A 20,621-nucleotide genomic window follows, 5' to 3' on the forward strand; every position below is an offset into this window, starting at 1 on the left:
GTGCTGTGGTTCCTCACAGCTCAAACTCCCAGAGCTGTAGAGCCCAACAACACCAGATGAATATTAGACAGGCTGACAGAGCAGGAAGAATTGGGTCCGACTGGAAACTCAAACCAGTCCCAGAACTCTGAACCCGAATCTGACTGAAGCTCTGCTTTCCATCACATCCTGAAACATTCCACATTACAGTTCAGATTTGACCCAGGCCTGGAAAACTGATGACCAAAGAAGGAACAGAGATCTTCCATCGACAGACATTATTTCACCTAAATTCCGCTCTGAACTGTTTTAAGCTCATATAAAAAGCGATGTATAGTGGTTTCACTTCTTTATCAAATTGGACTCAATTCTGACATTCAGTTGAAGAACAGTAAAGTGCAGTTGGTTAAAATAAAACAAAACAAAAACAAGTGAAAATAGTATAAGCAAGTGGCTAAAAACAGGCGTTTAAAACAGAGGAGCTGGGTGGAGCAGGTGAGGGGGCGGGGCCTCAGATGACCTGGCAGCAACTGGCTGGAGCTGAGGTACACAGCAGAGCGTCTCTGGAGCCGCGCTGGATGTTAACAGAGATGCTCTTCTCACACAGAGGTAGTTGCAGCACGCCGTTTTTCAGGCAGTGCAGGTTGCTATGAGCGTCCCTGCTGCCGGGCGGCGCCCCCTTCTGGCGGAGGTGCAGCACGGCGTGGGAACGGGGCAGGCCGGCGGTGGGGAGGCCAATGGAGTCCAGGCTGTCAGTGGAGCTGATGCAGATCCTCCACGTTGGTTTCTCCTTGACGCCCCGGGGTTCCAGGATGACCTTGGCCCCGCCTCCTGCTCGGCCCCCCCGCCCGCTGCGCTGCTGCAGCTGCGAACTGAGGCAGAGGCTCATCAGCTTCAGACTCTCCACCAGCTCGGCGCCACGGCTCGCCGTGCGGGAGGGCCGGCTCGCCATGCTGAGGGCCGGCTTGGTGGAGCTGCTGCAGCAGCTGGAGGTTCGATCCTGTCCCTGGTGGCCCCCTCCGGCACCCCCGCCACCCCCTCCACCACCGCCACCTTCCCTCTCCCCGTTACCAGGGGGGCTGCCTCTGTCGGGGCCAGAGGAGCCGCCACCCTCCGAGGGGGGCTTCCCCTGGCCGGAACTGCTGCCCCCCCCAGTACCCCCTTCGCTGCCGGGGGGCCCCTCGCTGCTGTCCCTCCGGTTCCAGCTGTAGGTGAAACCAGAGTCCTTGTCCAGTCGCCTCCTGTGGCTCTCTGAGTCGTCGTCGCTGGTCTCCGAGCTGGAGCAGGACGACCCTCGACCCTGGCTCTTGCGCCTGTGGTAGCGTTTCTGCGTGGGGCCGGGGGACGCGGCCGAGGCAGTCCCGGAGCCCACGCCCCCAGCCCCGCCAGCGATGTTCATCTTGAGCCGGCTGAGTTTGGGCGGCAGACCCTCGTCCATCTCAAAGTCGTCGTCTGATTCTCCCTCCTCCTCAAAGATCTGGTTGAGCACCGGGGCGCTCTTCCTGGAGGTGAGGCGGTTGGTGATGGAAGGAGGTTTCCGCCGCAGGATCACCTGGGTCGGCAGGGGCGACGGGTCCTGCTCTTCCTCCTCTTCTTCATCTTCCTCCACCCTAACAGCCACACAGAAAGGACAGGGCCAAATTAGCAGAGGATCAAAGAGAAACAAATACACCAGATCACTGGATCTGCTGAGTTCTGATCTGAGAGGAGGTTGAGGTGAACTCTGACCTGAACAGACAGATCCTCTGCTTGGCTGCTGATGTGGAGGGACCTGCAGATCTGAGGGTCCCAGCAGCAGCAGGGCCAGAAGCTGCTGCTGCACAGGCTCCCTGAAGCAAACACAACACAGGACAAGTGTTACAGAGTCACACACACACACACTGTGACAGGGGCACAGGCAGCATCACAACACACACACATACACACGCATAGGCCCACACACGCACGCACCTATTTACAAAGGCAGAGAAAATCAAGTGGCAAGTCAGCGACAAGAGCAGCTTGAACCTGCTTAGCCAATCAGCTCATCTGGATGATAAAGACCTTCTGAGTTATTTTATCCATTTAAATCTCGTATTTAACAGGTTTCTGGGATTTTCTTTTTTCATCTCTGAAATATTATTAAATGGGCAGTGCTATGTATTTTTCCAGGTACATAATGCCATTTTACAGCACAATCAAGTAACTATGCTACCTTCAATTGTTAGAAAAATTGAAGGTAGCATTGAAGCGATGTAATTAATTTTCTAATTAAAAATTAATAAGAAAATAAAATTTTTTTAATTTTCAAATTAAACATAATGAAATTAGGCTTCTTTGTCTTTAAAAACTCCTGCTCTTTCTGAAACTCCACCTTGAGGAAATCATCATGGTTCCTCTATTAACCCTTTAACAATGTTTTTATCAGCGTTGAGCTAAGAAGTAACTTTTGTAATAAGCTCAGCAGATGAGCAGTTCCACCAGGTGTCTGCTAATTACTGCTGGCTAGTCTGAAGGAGCTGAGTTTGGAATTTTTGGGGGAGCGCTACTCTGAGGCAGAAGCTTGGAAACTGAAGCTGTGAGGAGGAGCTTCGTCCTTGAAGGCGGGGCTAGGTCCACCCAGGTGTTTTGCACAGCCTAATGGTTTCTATGAGAGATTAAAGGATTTCTCGAACACGCATGAAAGAATCAAAGCAACACTTCATATATGTTTTTGATGAGTAAATAACATAACATGATGTGAAGCTCAAAGTCAATCTTAAATATTACTGCCCCTTTAAAATTAGAAACATCTTGTCAAAAAACAGTCTATAAAATGAACTCAAAGACAAAGCAGAGCTTCTGTATCTATTGTTAGTGTGTCTGATCCGTCTTCAGTAATATTTAGAGATACTTCCTGGTCTTACTGGAATCAACTACACATGTCCATTCATTAGGAGGCAGCTTCATGAGGGAACATCCTGCAGCTGATGGCTTTGTTACAGCTGCACACTTTTGAAGCTGAAGGACAGGTCTGGTCTAGTCAAAGTACAACCCTTCAATCACTTCTGCACATGCGAGAGGAAACATGATGAAAACCTGAGCTGAGTCGGTGACCGTGGCCTCCTCCCGCCGGCCCAGTTCCATCATGCCTTTGGAGCGGTGTCCGTTCAGCAGGTTCTCTGCACTGCGGGCAGGGGTCTGGGGGCCCCCGGTGTGAGAGATGGACGAGGAAGCCAGAGAGTCCTCTATGTCCTGATGCATGTCCATTCTGGTCGGCCAGGACTGCCTGCACACACACATTACACACACATGGTCTGGGTCAAACAAGAGAACACCTTGTCACATTACATTTGGGTAGAGTGACAAACTACTGTCACACCTGGTACCAGAGCTGGTAGCAGCTGCAGAACTGCTCTGATTAAATAAACCACAAATCCTTAAACCAACCACTAGATCTCTGCATGTGTTTGTGATTTCAGCTCAGTGTCAGTTCCTCAAAGTCCACATTTTTCCTCTTGTTCTGATGTAAATAATGTTAACTAATGTTCTAGGACTCAAAAGAGATGTTGGTTGCCCTAGGGAACGGAGAAATGCAGCTCTAACCCTGCACACTGCTGGTCATCTGGCTGAAATGATACCGTTTCTGTCCATCCTTTAAAAAAGGAGGTAAATGTAGCAGTTAGGGAGGAACAAACAGCTGTTCCCTGGACTCCAACGCTCCCATCACACTGTTACTGCTGTAGGAAGACATGATGGTGGAGGAAAACAACTCTGGCATTGGTTTACTACACAACTCGATGAACAGATAAGCTAGACTACCATTGATTTGTGCAAACTTGTCAAAAAATAAAAGATAATTCTGTGCAGTCACTGAACTCAGCATGCTGGCTGCATGAAGCTGAATATTAGATGGTTGACCTGCTTTCGTTTATTGATTCAACCAATAATTATCTGATCACTTTGGAGCACAGTGACATTTTATTCCAACATGGTCCAATTTCACTGATTGGCTGAAATCCCAAGAGCAGAGGCCAGGAGGACAGTGGGTGCTAGCTTCTGCGGTACTGCTAAGATGGTTTCTACTCTATTCATGCATATTCAGGTATATGTGGTGAGGAAACTATCAAAACATATCAAGCATTTTTAGAGATGATCTCACAGTTAAGCTATTAAATGGTAGCTCTGGTCCTAAATGCCTCGTTCACATGGCAAGATTTGTACGCCAATATTTCCTTCCGACAATCTTGAGGACAACCCAAATATCAGGATGGCTTTTAAGATAAATTTAGGAGATGTGTGGGGGTCCTGGTCTGCTGAGAAGGACACCAGGACCGTTCCGGTCTAAAGTTGTTGATATTGAGCATGATGGATTGTCTTGGCACGATGTGGCAGTGTGTGTGGTGTTCCCTGAGGACAAACAAGGATGCAGCCTGTTGACTGTGACATGTAGCCAATCAGAAATCGAGTTGATGGAAACACGAAGTGAATTTTAAATAAAGAAGACAAAACAATGGCCATGGCGCACCAGAACGTTCAGCTGATGTCATTGCATCGTTTTGTCTGTTAGACATAAACCAATTATCATCATTGCTTCTTCCCAGTCGCCCATGTTTGTTTAACCTGAACTCCTGTTTGGTCTTGAGATGTTTTGCGAGGTTTCTCATCTGACATCTGAATGTTGGTGACTGAAATTGGAGTGTGCGCGTGTGTCTGTGGTTTGTTGCTCCTGCTGTGTTGCTCAACAACATCCACTGTATGATGAAACCTGTTATATTTACAATTTTGTTATACAATATTGTGTGTTTTCTCTCAGTTTTTAAAAATCGACAGAATTTAAAAATCCTGCAGAGACTGAGTGAACCCTGAAAACACTGAACCACTGTGTTCAATTATTTCAGTCTTGTTATTATTGCTTTTGCTTCAAATAAAAGAAAATCATGTTTTCAGTTAGTTTTGAATATTTTACTTTGATAGAACCTTCATCTTGTTCAGGCTCAGTTTCCTGTATGAGAAGAAAACACTCCCACTTTGGATACAAGAAGCAAAACACACACCTCCAGATGTCAGTGTGGTGTTTGGATAGGTTACTGTTGCTATGTACACAGCCCTGGAAAATTTGCTGACACACACCTTCTCCCTGGTGTCTTAAAGCAGGTATGGCATTAATGAGAACCTGGACATCCAGGTCACCATGGCAACAAACAGCTGCTTCAAACTGATTCGTCCAGTTATGGTGAGCAAAATGTGTCTCAATGTGTGATCCTGCTAAGTCTCAGAGCAACAATGCTGGCAAGGAAGCATGGAGCAAATAGCTGAGGGATGAACCGAACAAGGACTCATCATCTTAGTTTTTACAGCAGCGTGATTAATGGCCGAGGTCCAAGCTACCGCTAGCGCTGCTGGGAAGGAATGTGAGAATTAACAGACATTAGAAGTAATGATAGGAAATGATGATGAGACACAGATTGCTCTATAACTCAGAGGATTTCTTTCCTCCAGTTCTCTGATCCAAGCAGGTGGAGGCTTGCCGTGACCACACCAGGGTAGTTCCACACTTCACACAGCAGCTGCGTTTCCACTGACCATATAATTATGTAATATGACATTTCGAAAAGGAATTTGTTTATTGGAAGCACACCAATTTTGGGAAAAAAAACGTGTTTTTCAATAAAAAGGTCTATTTTTTTGGTTGTATCAAAATTGGTTTATTTTGCAGAACTGCAATGGAAACACTAGTTTCTGCATCACACGAGTCACATGACCAACAACAGAATCTTGTCAATGGCTATAGCAAGTGAAAGATGTTTGTTAATGACGTATTTCGTGAACAAGCTTCTTCACATGTGATTTTAATTGTGTTTTTTATTTAATGGAAACACAGCAATTGTGAAATCACGTTCTTTCTACATTAGCGGAATATTGAATATTGACAAAGTTTGCCCACATCTGTAATGGAAATGCACTGAGTGATTCAGATCTTTACTGGGACAGTGACAGTGATGTTTAGCTACCACAGGTTCCTGACGTCTCCCTCGGCAGCAGGGGAAGCCGTTACCTGAAGTGTGCCTTGATGTTGCTGGGGCTGGAGGAGCGGGTCTGGACCTCCTCCTGCTTCTCCCTCAGGATCCGCTCTGCTAACAGGTAGTATGTTGCTGTAATGTGGTTGTATTTGTTGGTCTCCAGGGCTCTGAAACAGAACACACATGATGAGAAGAGGAGACAGGGCCCAGCAGGCACAGTGTGGACCGATATAAGATATCATCACTGTTCTTAAATAATGACGGGTCACTTTTAGACAGTGATTTTTTTTTTGTTTTTTGTTTTTTGCCTAAATCATATTTTAACAATAAAAAGGGAGGAACATTTTGTGTAGATTACATCACTTTTGCCAAACAATGACTTTGGCCATTATATTAGGAAAGTAACAGTATGTGAAACTGATGTTAGCAAAGCCAGCTAGCAATGTGCCTCTGTAAAAAAAATTCTTCACCGGGTCCTTACACAAAGAGATTTAGTCAATATTAGCTACACATGCTAAGCTAGTTACATACTGTGTGTTTTTGGACATTAGTTTCCGTTTATTGCTAGCTGTTTGCCACCTAGCTTGGTGTACAAGCTAATGTCACCTAATATTTGTGTGGGGAGCTGGTCTTGGTCTCAGTCACAATACACTCTAGTGTTGGTTTTGACTTACAAGACTACTGTGGATTTTACGCAAAACAGAGCAACACAAAGCAGTGCAAAACTACGAAGTGGAAGGAAAATCATTCATGGTTTTAAAGAGTTTCTACAAAGAAAAAATCTGAAAAGGGAAAACTGGGAACTTTGGTTTGCCAGCAGCCTCTAACAGGTTTTCTCTCCTATACTTCCTATAATCATGTTACAACCGTGGATTCTACCCAACAGCGTACACTGCAGCATGTTTTATGACAGTTGTATAAAGAGCAACAAATAACAGAGCATTCTAGTTTAGAGGGGAATGAAACATACTCCACTATAGCCTCCCGGTCAGCGATGTCTCCCAGCACCATGCGCTGGATGATGCTGTTGTGCTCCTCCTCTGACAGGTTCTTGTGGGAGACCAGAGGAGTGCTGTACTTGGTGGCCGGCGAGGGGTCCACCCCCTGCAGCCAGGTGTGGCTCTCAATCTCCTCCAGTGAGGCTCGGCGCTTGGGGTCCCTCTGCAGCATGCGGTCTATCAGACTGGGATGAGATGGAGAACCGGTTGAGAAGAGAAGGACATGATACTAAAGGTCAGAAGAGGAAGCGATGTCGTCTGACTGCTCATATAATCTCCAGGTCTTATCGGTCTGAGAACACTTTATGTGAAAAAGGTTTAATTCTTCATAATTGATCAATTCTTGGAGTCTTGTGTCTAAATGGCCATTTTTGGTCTAATTTTGAATTTATCCTTATATTTTCACCATGAAAACTATTTTCATTTCCTTGTTTGGTATATTTATTTTCAGCACAACCTAAGCTTCATGAAATCATGAATAAGGCATTTTGTCAAAATGAAACAAACACTGTCATTTTACAGTGTTTGACAAAATGCAATATCCACTGGATGAAAAAAACACACAAAAACAAAATCTGAGTAAAAAAAAAAGATATTTGTACTATTATCACATTCAAAAAAATTATGATTGAATCGTTTTTACAGCCTAAAATGAAACTGTATTTTGTAAATTTTAAGAACTTGTGTACAAACATAGCCAAAAACTAATTAGTATACATATTTTTACAGCACATTGCGGCAATTTCCCAGGCGGTTTTTTCCCCCATTATTTCCACGTTGTCCTCATTGAAGTCTGCCCGGAGGCGAGTCAGACAAAATGGCCGACAGTGCTTTCTGATTGGTTGCTTCAGACATGTGGTACGCTTGAGGACATCGGGAAAATGGAGTTCATGTTGCATTCATTCACTTTTTGATCATAAAACATAACGTCTTGCGATTTCCGAATTGAACCATAGGCGGCGCTATCACGATCGAACACATTTCTGGTTTTATTTCGAAGTAAATATAAAACAAAATCAATATAAAAACACTATTTTTATAAAGTTAGAAGTCTCTGCTGTCCGACAAAATTGAACTCAACACTTCTCATGCGGTCTTTTTTTTTCTTTTTTTCTTTGAGTGGCTGAGGAGTTTTTGCCCGCTCCACAGCGGGCGGCGACTCCAGAGGGTCTTTTAGAGGTGCCTTCATTGAAGGAAATAATTTTCATTTGCTGCTCAACACAGAGTTTAGATGTGACATTCAGGACCAGTGACACATTTAAAGGTTTTTATTGGAGGTTTTTCTCAGCATGTGAACTCAAACACTGTCTCACTCAAACAAACATCCTCTAATAATTAAGCTTGATCTGAGCCACAGGTCCACTGGTGTGAGCCATGCATGGAAGAACTGAACATACAGTGTGTTGTGTTCACTGACAGTGGGGGATGTAGGCTTTGATGGAGCTGAGGATGCTAAACTGCAGCTGGATAACAATGTTTGTACATTTCTTCTAAGTAGTCTTTTTCAGCAGAGCATGCTATTTTTTTCCCAATATTTTTATTTACCTATAAATTTACAATTTTATAAAAAAAAATGTTGGCACCTATGGACTCTTAATGTCCATAGTGTGCGTTGGTGCAAGATAGTGCATTGTATTGTATTTCTTGATGCACTTACTGTCAGTTGTTTCGTTGGTATTTTTGTAACAAAGGGAAAATACAATATTAAATTAAAAGTAAAACTGAAAACAAATCCAACCCCTTTCACATCTCGGCTCACTAACGTCAACACAAAAAAATCTCATCACATATTTACATAAAAACAAAAGAGGACAGCAATAGGCACATTCAGTGAAGCAAAACCTAAGTTTGAAAAATAAGAAATAAAACATTGCAATTTCCTGTGAAACTTTTGTGTACATCCTCGTAAAATGTATTTCATTTTCTCGAGCTTTAAAAACATCTTGCCTTTAGCCCACAGGGATACTGAGGGACATTTATCAGATTTTCAGGTAATAATAAAGAACATCTATAAAGATATAAAAGCATTGATATCCTTTTGGGCAGAACTTGGTATTAAGGAGGAGTCAAAAATACAAATATAGCAACAAGTGGAAAAGGCTGCAGATTAAACTTTGATAACAGAAGAAATAATTAAAGACTGGGTCAAAAGTCAGAGCATGCCATTGTTAATAGGTGTACAGTATTATTTACTGTACACCTATGTACACTGTACACATTATTCATTTATTTTACCCCTTACTGTTCAGTCTGAACAGGATCAAGCCGAGGATCCAGATGTCTGAGGCAGGGAGACAAGACAGAGGGACTGCCTGAATATCAATTTCTATTTAAACTTTTACTTTAGTTTGAATAGCAATTCTTAAGTATGTCGCAATAAGTGATTAATCAATTAATTGCATGGTAAATTAAAATGGGCTTGATCATTTCCATTCTTCTGATATATATATTTCTTGAAGGGTGGTTTTGTCTTAACTCATTTTATTTAAGGTTTCAAGGTTTTTTTGTGTTTGCAGAGATGCGCTGTGCAGCGGGTCTCGCTCATCATGTAGGGCCGGTTCAATGTTGAATGAGTAGAATTTGACTTAGGGGCCCCTCTTGCTGCTAAGAACATCAACACTATCAACAACGTTTCAACGTGGATTTAGTGAAACTTGGAGAGGGGGGCCTAGTTTAATTGACTGAGCAGTCAAATGTAATTGTAGTTTACTAAGATCCAAAACAATCTAAATATGAAGATTGTTCTTTGAACTTTTACAAAGTAAACTTGCCAAGCTCCTTAAAATCTTAAATTTAAATGTTAAACAATTTATAATCTTTTAATTTATATATCCTGTAACCATTAAATCAAATTTAACAGCACCAATATTCTCTTAGTTTGTTTATGCTTTGGGCCGGTTCTAAATGTGATCAGCATTACATCGTGTTTAAATTCACCGACTTAATTTGGATTTAACAGAAGTGCAAATAATTTATATTTATTTTAATTGTATTTATTTTATTTGTTGTTTTTAATATTCTGTAGTTGTGGGTTTAAGTACTGTCAGCAATGTCTTCCAGTAACATAATTACCCAGTAATATTTTACGTTTCCTGTCAAATTACCATCCTTTAATACAAAACCCTGGTGAACAGCCACGGTGCCCGACCACAAGGGTCAGCAAGTTTTCTGCTTGTCTGAGTAAAAAACGCTAAATAGAAGAAGTTTGATTAAATGTCATTTTTCAGAGGTACATTCAGCAAAGGGTGGAGAAAAAACTCCACCTTAATAAATAATACATAAGTAAATAAATGAAGAATGAAGAGGAGAGGACGGCGGATCCACTTACTCTCTGCAGGCGCTGGAGACGTGGGCCGGTACAGTGTATTTACAGTCCATGATCATGGTGAGAGTCTCGCTGTCGTTTGCTTCCTGGAAAGGCGGCTGGCCGCAAACCAACATGAACAGGATCACGCCGAGGCTCCAGATGTCTGAGGCAGGGAGACACACAGAAGGACTGCCTGAATCTCCCATCACTCTAACAAAGACAGACCACTGACAGCAAACACTTCACTGCCACAGCTAATACTAAACCACCGCAGCCAACAACCCAAACGAACCGGAAACTGCATCTGCTAACAACAATAATGAAGCATCAAGAAATGATTCAGTTTAGCAGAGAGGCAGGATTAGCTTTTCAACACGTTCTCCAGTTGACAACCACAAACTTCAGTGGAGTTTAAACTTCAAAGGGATTTAATGAGATGGAGCAATACTGTAAGTCTATCAGAAATCAACGTGAGTTTTTCACATGTTGATGTTAGAAGGATTTTTTTAGCTGCAGATGCATCATTTGCAACAAATGATCAAGAGTTCACTAAAGAAATGCTGTTATTGCATTTTAGTCAATAAAAAGTTTATTTTCTTATTTTGAAAAGGCATCGAACTATTTGGTTTTTTTGCATCTTTTAATTCACTTTCAATATTTTACAAATAAAAGTGGTTAAGAGAAAAATCTACAGCTTGAGCCAATTTCTTTATCCGACTAATTGATTAATCATCTGAATAACCGACTACTAAACTACTTCTAGAATGCAGTTATAATTTATTTACATCGATCATTCACAGATCTGAATACAAAGCCACGCCACAATGTCAAACAGTTCCATTACTTTACCACTGTAATGTCTGGGTTTGTTGCTTATTTTTTTATTTTCCTTCATAACATGAAAAACTATTTGCATGGCCCTGTTGCTAAAAATGTGCTATAAAAATAAAACTGCCTTACTTAATAAACTAGTGACATAGACATGTTATTAGGACAAAAAAGAATAAATATTAATTTAAGCCCCATTGTAAAGGTGATAACGGTCAAAATAACCTAACTTTATTATGACAAGGTCGACACAACATTTCTGTATTTTGGTAGTTTGTGTCCTCCACAGTAGAGCACAGTGAGTTTACAGAAAATAAATAGTGTCATTATTCACATGATCTTTCTAGGACCAAACTCCTCTTAGTGTGTTCCTTCACACAACAGCATGAGAACTGCTTACAAAACCTGGTGCAGAACAGAAACGCAACGTTTAATGTTTGTTTTCACAGCTGGGGGTTGAGTGATGTTTTTATGACATAAGCCACTAAACTGCTGAAATGTGCTAAGCAAATAAACTTGAACTGGTAACCAAAACAACTCCAACATTCAGCCTCTTTGGGTAAAGGACGGTGAATCAGACTTGTTAACATCTAAAGCATGTTTAGCAGCATGATGTGCTGCTAAATATGTCATGATGTTTCACAAACCTTCGGCTTCTACAAGATATTCACATGAACTGGGGGTGCACCAATTTATTGGCGCCGATTTCCTTAATTTTGGGAGAGATGTGACCGGCTGAGACTTACATGTGAAGCAGATCTTATCAACATCAGCAAAGGTCTAACAATCAACCACTGTCCTCTTCTGCTCTGCTTTTAGAGAGGTTTGACTGTTAGCCCAGTCCATCAGGTCATGTCTGCACGTTTGCAGTTAACAACAGTCAACCCACTGTTACCAACTCAGTGACTTCCTATATTTAACATTTCAGAGAAAAAAATTGGCATTGGCCAAATTCGGAATGAGCAGGTCAAACCAGAAAACTGCAATCAGTGAACCTCCTCTGACAGGAGGGAGATCTTTGTGCGACTGCTGCACATCTGCTTCTATGCACATTCATGCTAACCACATCCGTTGAGCTCAGGTTACTGCTGCATGGGCTCGTGTGGTTACTACTACAGCCTGGGTCGGCATGTTCTATCTGCAGACTGCAGCCTGATCCAGATCAAGATCTGAGGCCTACAGCTCCTGTTGCTAACTGAACAACTAGTGCTGCAGGGACTCAATTCTAGTTTTTAGTTCACAACAGAGTGATCATGTGCTGGCCTCTCACAGACTCCACTATGGAGAACAGTCACTGTGACCTATGATGCTCTGGTTAACATCATGTTCTGCTTTTCAGCCAGGAAATTTAAAGAAAAACATTCCACCTTCAGAACAAATCCTCTTTAAATTTATTTCAATGTCACTGTTTGTTGAATATGTTTTTCTTTGGATGTGAACTCATCAGTCAGCTCTAGGTTTCTCTAATTATTATTGCCATAAACTCTTTTCGACTTTGAATCTGGTCTTAAAGGGCCAGTATTATTTATTTTACAGCCACATACTGCCATTTTATTGCACAATCAAGTAACTATGTTACCTTCAGTTGTTATAAAATGCTATATATATATATATATCTCAAATATGAGTTTAAAAATTTTATTATGACATTTAAAACTTTGAAATTGGGCCTTTGTCTCTTTAAGGACTCTAACTCTTTCTGAAACTCCGCTTTCAGGAAGTCATCACATCAAACCACCTTTATTCAAATTTTTAATACCATTGCACTGATAAGTTTGCTAATTGCTGCTGGTGACGTTTAGCCAATCAGAAAGCGAGTTGATGGAAACATGGAGGGAAATTCTAAATAAAGATGACAAAACAACAACCATAGCACGCCTTAAGGTCCAGTGGACATCAGAAATGTATAATTTTTTTTTTCTGTTAAACATACTCCACATATTATCACCATAGTTTCTTTTCAGTCAGCCATGTTTGTTCACTCTGTACTCACATTTGGTCTTGAGACGTTATGCGGGATTTCCCATCTGACTCATTAAATATAATGTGTGAGGTGTATTCCTCCTGCCTTGTGGTTCGACACCCCACTGTACAACCAAACTTTTTATTTTTATCATCACATGCTTATGTGTGTGTGAACCAGATGTTTATATACTTGTGGGGACCTATTTCTGCCTACATCATGAGGCAGTGGGCACAAATCCTGGTCCTGATGAGGGGAATGAGGTTTCTTGGTGAGGGGTTAGGTATGTGATGGTTCGGGTTAGGCTGTCGGAAACCAATGAAAGTAGAGGTGTGCGGATCGATCGGTCACCGATCATAAATCGGGCCGATTTTCGTGAAAAAGTGCATTGCCAATGTTCTTGGCAACAAGAGCCAAGAACATTGGCTCTTGTTGCCGATACCGATCACCTGCATCTCATTTCGCAGCCTGCCTGTGCAGCTGGTCTCCTCTTTCCTTCACACTGCGCAAATGCGCAGCAACTAATCCTAAGCGATGTGGAACTATAACGCACTGAGTGAATGGGGAAGTTTGCGTGTTGCGGCGGAAAATTGAAGCACGTTGGGTGAAGCAGGTCAAAATGCATCAACACAACAAATCTAATATGGCATAAAAACAATGTCATACTTGACGGAGTTTGGCTACATCGAGGCTCACTGCAGTAAAAAAGACATATGGAGGATCAGATAGCAAGTAAAGCAGCACACAGCTACAAACACTCACCCGGATTAGCATGACGATCAGAAAGCTAAACAAATAACCTGCAAAATTATTTAAGTCTTCGAGCTGCGATGTAAGACGCTGGTTCTGGTCTCGCTGTTGAACCGCTGCTACGCGCTACAGGTAATTATAATAATAATAATAATACTAATTATTATTATTATAATTATTATAATAATTATTCACAGACGGAGCGTCGCTTCTGCTCCACCTGGTAGTGACTCTCACACCGAACCTCTGCTTAAAGCTGCAGCATTTAACTTAAAAAAATACATTTTACATACGTATTACAACTTTACTGTCCTCACATGAGAGAGATAATCTCTAAAAAAAATAATCGATCTCCTCCCTGTTCTGCATAATTACTCCGCTCACTCAGAAACAGCCACTCAGAGCTAGCAGTAATCAGCTAGCCGCCATGCTATCAGGAAGTTTTCATTCAGTAACTSAGGATTGTTTATTGTAATGGATCCTGTATTTGCCTTTGAATGTTAAGTTTTATACTTGAATCTTTTGGCAATGTTGAGAGGTTTTATTTTAGCTCTTTGCATTATTTAACCTCTTCAGAACCTTCATTTGCTATCAGTCTGTTAAAGATAGTATTACCGATAGCAGTACAATTTGCACATTGCCTGTTTTGTTTAGTTTTCTTCTTGGAAAAAGTTATTAAAAACCAGTTTTTGTCTAAATTAAGGTAAATTCATGGTTCCTTTTTCCACATAATGTAACCAGTAGTGTTTATGATAAAAATAATAGTAATAATAATTATGTGATTGGTATCGGTGATCGGCCCTCATGGGTGATCGGTTTCGGCAGGAAAAAACCTGATCGGCACATCTCTAAATAAAGGTCAATATAAAGTCCCCACAAGAAATGAAAACACGACTGTGTGTGTGTGTGTGTGTGTTGCAAAACCTTGCCGTCTGAAACAGGAATTAGTAATAGAGATTTAACATGAAAAGGAATATAATGCCTGAACATAAATAAATTTAAACCAAGACCTTTACTGGTTTGAAAGTTATCTGGTCATGTCTATTATTTGTCTTTCATTAAGCACATTTGTTGTTTGTTCCACATCTGTCCAATGATTTATACTCAAAGGCAAACTTTGTTACACTCAAATCTGTATTTCAATAAATTTGGCTAAATACAGGAAGCATTTTCATAGACAGAGTGAACTAAATCCTGATTTTACAGATCAGAATTGGATAAATTAGGTTGTTCTTTTCCAATCGATATCTAGAAAATGTGCAAAATTTCTTCAAATAAACCAACCCTGCAAAACACTGCAAGTTACACATTCCATTCCAGAGGTAAATCTGATTACTTTACTTGCTTAATTAAAATATTCATAATGCTTAGAGACTGTTGAGTGGATAAGCCAAAAATGTTATTTGGTCCTTAAGTCCTTTTGACTTTATGATTTTTAAGCCCATGTGATAAAAAGTTTGGACACCACTGATCTATGGCTACCTGCTAGGAAAAGCGCGAGTTTGCTGAAAAGCAAAATGTGACCTAATCCTGACCTGCTGGAGATGTTTCAGAATTTACCACAGTCAGTCTGACTGACATAACCTCCACTAAGCTGCTAAATACTCCAGTATCTCCTTACTGGCATTACACTTCAGAGCAACATGCAGTTCCTGAACTGTGAAATGTCTTCAAGAGAGGTCCATGTGGATTTGAGATTTTAAGAAAGAATTTTTACGAAGTAATCGCAGTTTCCTCAGCCGCACCTTTCAAGTTTCTGATAAATACAATAGAAAAGCGGAAACAGAGAACAGGCTAAATTTAAAAGTGCTCACTGCACTGACACGTGACTGATGAGAGATTTTTCAGCATCAGCGGCGCTCTCACAGCACACATACTAAAAAAAAAAACCTGCTTAACCGGCCACATTATCAGACTTTAGTTTCTGCTTTAAATAGAACAGGCTGGAATGAAAGGTATGATGTCCTGTAATGAAAGGACAACAGTAGTTTCTGCACTCTGCTGGTCTCCATGGGAAATCAATGAGACAGTTAATTCAGTGCAATGGGACTCCCACAAACATGATGAGATTGAACACGGCTGACCTTGCACCACAGACCCAACAACAGGACGAGCGTCAGGCTCAGCACCCAGCAGCATCCTGCAGCTCCAAAGGTTCTGCTACACAGAACCCATCAGAACACACAGTCACACCACCGGGTTAGAAAATACCCTTTTGAGATATTCCAGCTTTCTGAGATGCATTTCTAAAAAATATTTTAGATATGTTTTGTGAAAAAAGTCCACAAATAGACTAATTTTCCACAAACAATTTGGAGCTTTGTTCCACACAAATCTATGAATAGATAAAAACTGAACCAAAACAGTCAGGTTCCCTTACATCTACATAAACTGCTAGAAGAGGAACAGAGCTCATGTTATCTCTGTGGTTTAAATTAAGTACACTGAAAATAAAACTAGGACTGATGCATGAAATATTTTGAGTGGTTTTCCTTCTCCATGAGCTCACTTGCTCTTCCTGATGAAAGTGGTTCTCTCCTCTGACTCAACTCAACGTTACTGCTTAAAAAGGAAGGGTTTCACAGAGCCAGAGCTTCTGGAGGTAAGAAACCCAAAACAACCGGTGCTAAACCAACATGGATCCTTTTAGCGCTGGAGCTGATGGATAGAAAAAAAAACCCAGTGAGAGAAGGTTGATTATCCAAACCACACTGACCTTATGCCTGGTGGAAAATATACATCCACTGTAAAGAAATGGCTCACATCCTGTTTGCTCATGGGCTCCTACTCTTGAATAATTTCCTCTAATTAACAACGTGACTCACTGCGGACCGTCGCCTCAGGTTGCTACGTACCTACGGCTGGAGCGTCGTACTCGTCGCCAAGGAGGATTTCCGGAGCCGAGTATGCCAGAGAGCCACAGCTGGTGGTCAGCTTCTTCCCCGGCTGAAACTTGTTGCTGAAGCCAAAGTCGGTGAGTTTCACCAGTCCTTGTTTCTCGAAGAACACCACGTTCTCAGGCTTCAGGTCCCTGTGCACCACGTGTAGTCGGTGGCAGTAGGAGATGGCGTGGACGATCTGGGCAAAGTACTTCTTGGCCAGCTCCTCATTCAGGCCCTCCTCATGTTTCATGATGTAGTCGAACATATCTCCCCCGTCTCCCAGCTCCAAGATGAGGTACAGCTTCGTCTGAGTGTCTATCACTTCGTACAGGCGCACGATGTTGGGGTGCTGTACCAGCTTCATGCAGCGCACCTCCTGGAAGAGGTGGCCCGTTGCCACTGTGTCCAGCTTGGTCTTGTCGATGACCTTCACCGCCACCTTCTCCCCGGTGAAAACGTGCCGCGCCAGCTTGACCACGGCGAAGTGGCCCCGCCCCAGCGTCTTGTCCAGGTCGTACAGGCCGGCGATTTTGCCATCGTATCCCCGCTTGAAGCCCGCCATGACTGGAGAGGGTGTCGGGGACAGGGGAGCGACCCCCGCAGGCCGGGGCAGCTCGCTGGGCTCGCGTGGGTCCAGCTTATTTCGGCTCATCCGAGGCTGAAGAGGAAACCCATGGCTCCAGTTTCCTAAAGGGGAAGAGACACAAAGTAAGCGTACGACTCCTGGCGTGTTTAAGTCAGGCATTTCCTCAGCTCATCGGTCTGAGGTTTTGAAAGATTTACTGAAGGGTTTTTTTTCCAGACTAGAATGATTACACAAGGGATGCAACTACTCATTATTTTAGTTATTCTATTAATCTATTGATTACTCTGACAATTAGTTGGATAAAAAAACGGGTAGATTCTGGAGATTTTTCTTTTAAGCCTTTTTTTATACTATATCAGAAATACCTTCACGCTGCAGTATGTCACTTTTTTTTAAATAAAAAAATATTTTTTTTTTTTTACAAATTTGTTAAAATTATCATTATGTGGTGACAGTGCTCTCGGCCTTCTCCCAGTACTAACTTCAGAAATACACCAGCCAGAAACAACCAATCAGTCAGGAGAAGGGCTTCAGCACTGTCAGTCCCTCGGGTGCTCACCCCACCCACTAGCTCAGTGGTGACCAAAGTTGGTCCTGGAGAGCGGCATCCTGCATGTTTTAGTTCTTTCCCTGGTTTAATGCACCTGCACCAAATAATGGCTCTTTAGAAGGTCTAAGAACATTGACATGCTGAGGAGGGACAGACCAAAAACATGCATGATGGCACCACTACTCTTGCTCTTTGCTGGTTCACCACAACATAGTGTGCTAAGAAAGCTAATGCTAGTTAGCGGAAGGTTGATTGACAACACTAAGCCCTGCCTCCTGGCTCTGATTGGTTGTTTTTGACTGGGAGCAGTGATTTTCCCAGATCGCAAAAGGGGGGAGATAGAAGATCTCTTTTTTTAACAGATATGGAAGAAATATATTTTTGTAAAAGTTACACACTGTAGCTTTAAAAGATGCATCAATTTCTTTTTAAATAAGAAAATAAACATTGTATTGCTTAAAATGCAATAACAGCATTAGTTTATGCTCTATTATTTATAGCAAAGGATTGTTCTGCAGCTAATACTTCTAAGATCAGCATGTGGAAAGCTCAGGCCTTTCTGCTTGACTTATCAATGTAATAAGATAGCAAAAGGTGCTTGTTGAAAGATTTTTTTTTACCCAATTTGAACAAGGTGAAGCTAAACTGTGACATCAAGAATTCTAGGTTAAACAAATGTTCTATTTTTTTCCCCTTAAATGCAAAATGTATATATTTTCTACACACTTTTGTCTGAATTACTGCTCTGAATGTGTTGTTCTTTATTTTCCTTTATCAGGTAAAAACCCCATTGGGATCCAGGACTTTTTTCAAGATGGACCTGGACAGAAATCTGCAGCACATAAACTGGTTACACAAAAGTAAAACACATTTAAAACAGTTTAAAAGAATATGACATTGGTTAAAAGAATCACATTGCATGTTTTTAAGAACAGTTCAAAATTTTTCTTCAGTTAGCAGCTAAATGATTACTAAATTAGTTGATGATTAATTCAATAATTGATTCAATGTGATTAATCTGATTAATCGTTTCATCCCTATGCTATACAACACAAAACAATAAGGATTTTTAAAATTGACCACTGGGTGCACAAATCTGAATTTAGTGTGGAACTCTCAGAAATACTTTCAATTGTACGCTGGTCAAAATATTTCAAAGACTGGTACTAAATAAAATAAAAATAATACTTTATTGATCCCCTAAAAGAGGGTGAGGGTTGTTGTCTCAGCAAAGCAGACAATACAAATTAAAATAAATAAATAAAGTAATATGAATAAACATACAACAATAAGCCTTAAAATAGAGTCGGAAGTCTTAACTAGACAATACTTTTTCTTTGCATTATTTGGAGGATTTATTTGACAGCCAAAACTAATCAAAACCACTGAAGTCTTCAGAACCTAGTAATGTTTTAAGGATTCCTCCAACCTCCAAAACTGAACACCTTGGAACTGGGCTTGAACTTGTGCCAAATCCCCTGTCCCTAAAAACTCCAAGGCAGGATTAAGGTATGAGTGTTTTATGCAGTCAGTCTTTCAACAAATCTGAAGAGGCAAACAAGATTTTCGCTGTATGACAATCATCATTACTATGACATGCAAACAGCTTGATATCCATGCAGCAGAGGCAATATTTCACAGAGATGTATCCTGAATGATACCATCAGCTTTCAGCAAGTTCTGCTAATCCACCGCCTTTGCTTTTGCCGTATGGTCAGAAAGCTGAGCAGAGAGACGTTGGAGTCGGGGATATGGTCCTTGTCCGTTATGATGGACTTCCTCCTCTCTGCATCAAACCATACATAATTCTCTGTCCGCTTAATAATAATAAGTGGACATTAATAATAATAATAATAATAATAATAATAATAATAATAATAATAATAATAATAATAATAATAATAATAATAACTGACCACTCACAGACAGAGTAAATACGCGCAGAGATCAGAAAAAACTCGTCCCATAAAGCTCAGGCAACCAAAACAGTCTCTGTGGCGCTCATTTAAAAACTCGACAGACACAAAATGGAAGAGCTACTAAAAAAACATGAGCAGCATTAAATTAAATCTCTCATTTGTTTTGTTCTGTGCGCAGTGCAGCAGATTTAACTCATCATGAAGGGCCGGTCCAAGGTTGTCTGAGGCCTTGAGCAGAATTTAATTTAGAGGCCCCTCTTCCTGCTAAGAACATCAAGCACCTATGACAGCATTTCAGCATAGATTTAGTAAAGTCTGGGAGAAAGAGGTCTAGTTTAATTGGCCAACCTTAAAAGCAATCAGTGATAATTGTAGTTTACTGAGATATATTTGTGATCAAACAGAGCTCAATCTCAAAGACTAATCTCAGATCAGACTGTAGCTGTGGTAACAAAACTAACTATGAAGATTTTTCTTTGCACGTTTACAAAGTAAACTTGCCAGCACCTTACAATCTTAAATTTAAATATTAAACATTTTTAAATCTTTTAAATTATGTATGCTGAAACCATTGAATCAAATTTAGCAGCTTTGATAATCTCAATAAACAAATGTTACTAGAGGTGTGCCGATCGATCGGCCACCGATCATAATCAGCCGATTTCCGTGAAAAAGTGTTTGATCGGTGATCGCCGATCACGGTCTCTTGTTGCCGATCACACAAACCGATCACCTGCATCTCATTTCGCAGCCTGCCTGTGCAGCTGGTCTCCTCTTTCCTTCACTCTGCGCAAACGCGCAGMAACAAATCCTAAGCGATGTGGAACTATAACGCACTGAGTGAATGGGGAAGTTTGCGTGTTGCGGCGGAAAATTGA

The 20,621-nt window shown here is 41.3% G+C and overlaps 1 protein-coding gene across 1 annotated transcript in view; it reads right to left on the bottom strand.

The window, feature by feature from the left end:
- Positions 1–311: 311 nt before the first annotated feature.
- snrka (SNF related kinase a) overlaps positions 312–20,621 on the bottom strand; it is a 22,567-nt gene continuing 2,257 nt past the window's right edge. Inside the window, exons 2-8 of the mRNA XM_008411081.1 lie at positions 16,662–17,375; positions 10,287–10,428; positions 6,931–7,143; positions 5,996–6,127; positions 3,037–3,226; positions 1,708–1,808; positions 312–1,589 (exon numbers count right to left, since the gene is read on the bottom strand). Coding sequence (XP_008409303.1) covers positions 491–1,589; positions 1,708–1,808; positions 3,037–3,226; positions 5,996–6,127; positions 6,931–7,143; positions 10,287–10,428; positions 16,662–17,340 — 2,556 coding nt within the window. The 5' untranslated portion in view covers positions 17,341–17,375 and the 3' untranslated portion in view covers positions 312–490. The remainder of the gene's footprint in view (positions 1,590–1,707; positions 1,809–3,036; positions 3,227–5,995; positions 6,128–6,930; positions 7,144–10,286; positions 10,429–16,661; positions 17,376–20,621) is intronic.

This window comes from Poecilia reticulata, linkage group LG6 (genome assembly GCF_000633615.1).
Source record: "Poecilia reticulata strain Guanapo linkage group LG6, Guppy_female_1.0+MT, whole genome shotgun sequence".
Classification (NCBI taxonomy): domain Eukaryota; kingdom Metazoa; phylum Chordata; class Actinopteri; order Cyprinodontiformes; family Poeciliidae; genus Poecilia; species Poecilia reticulata.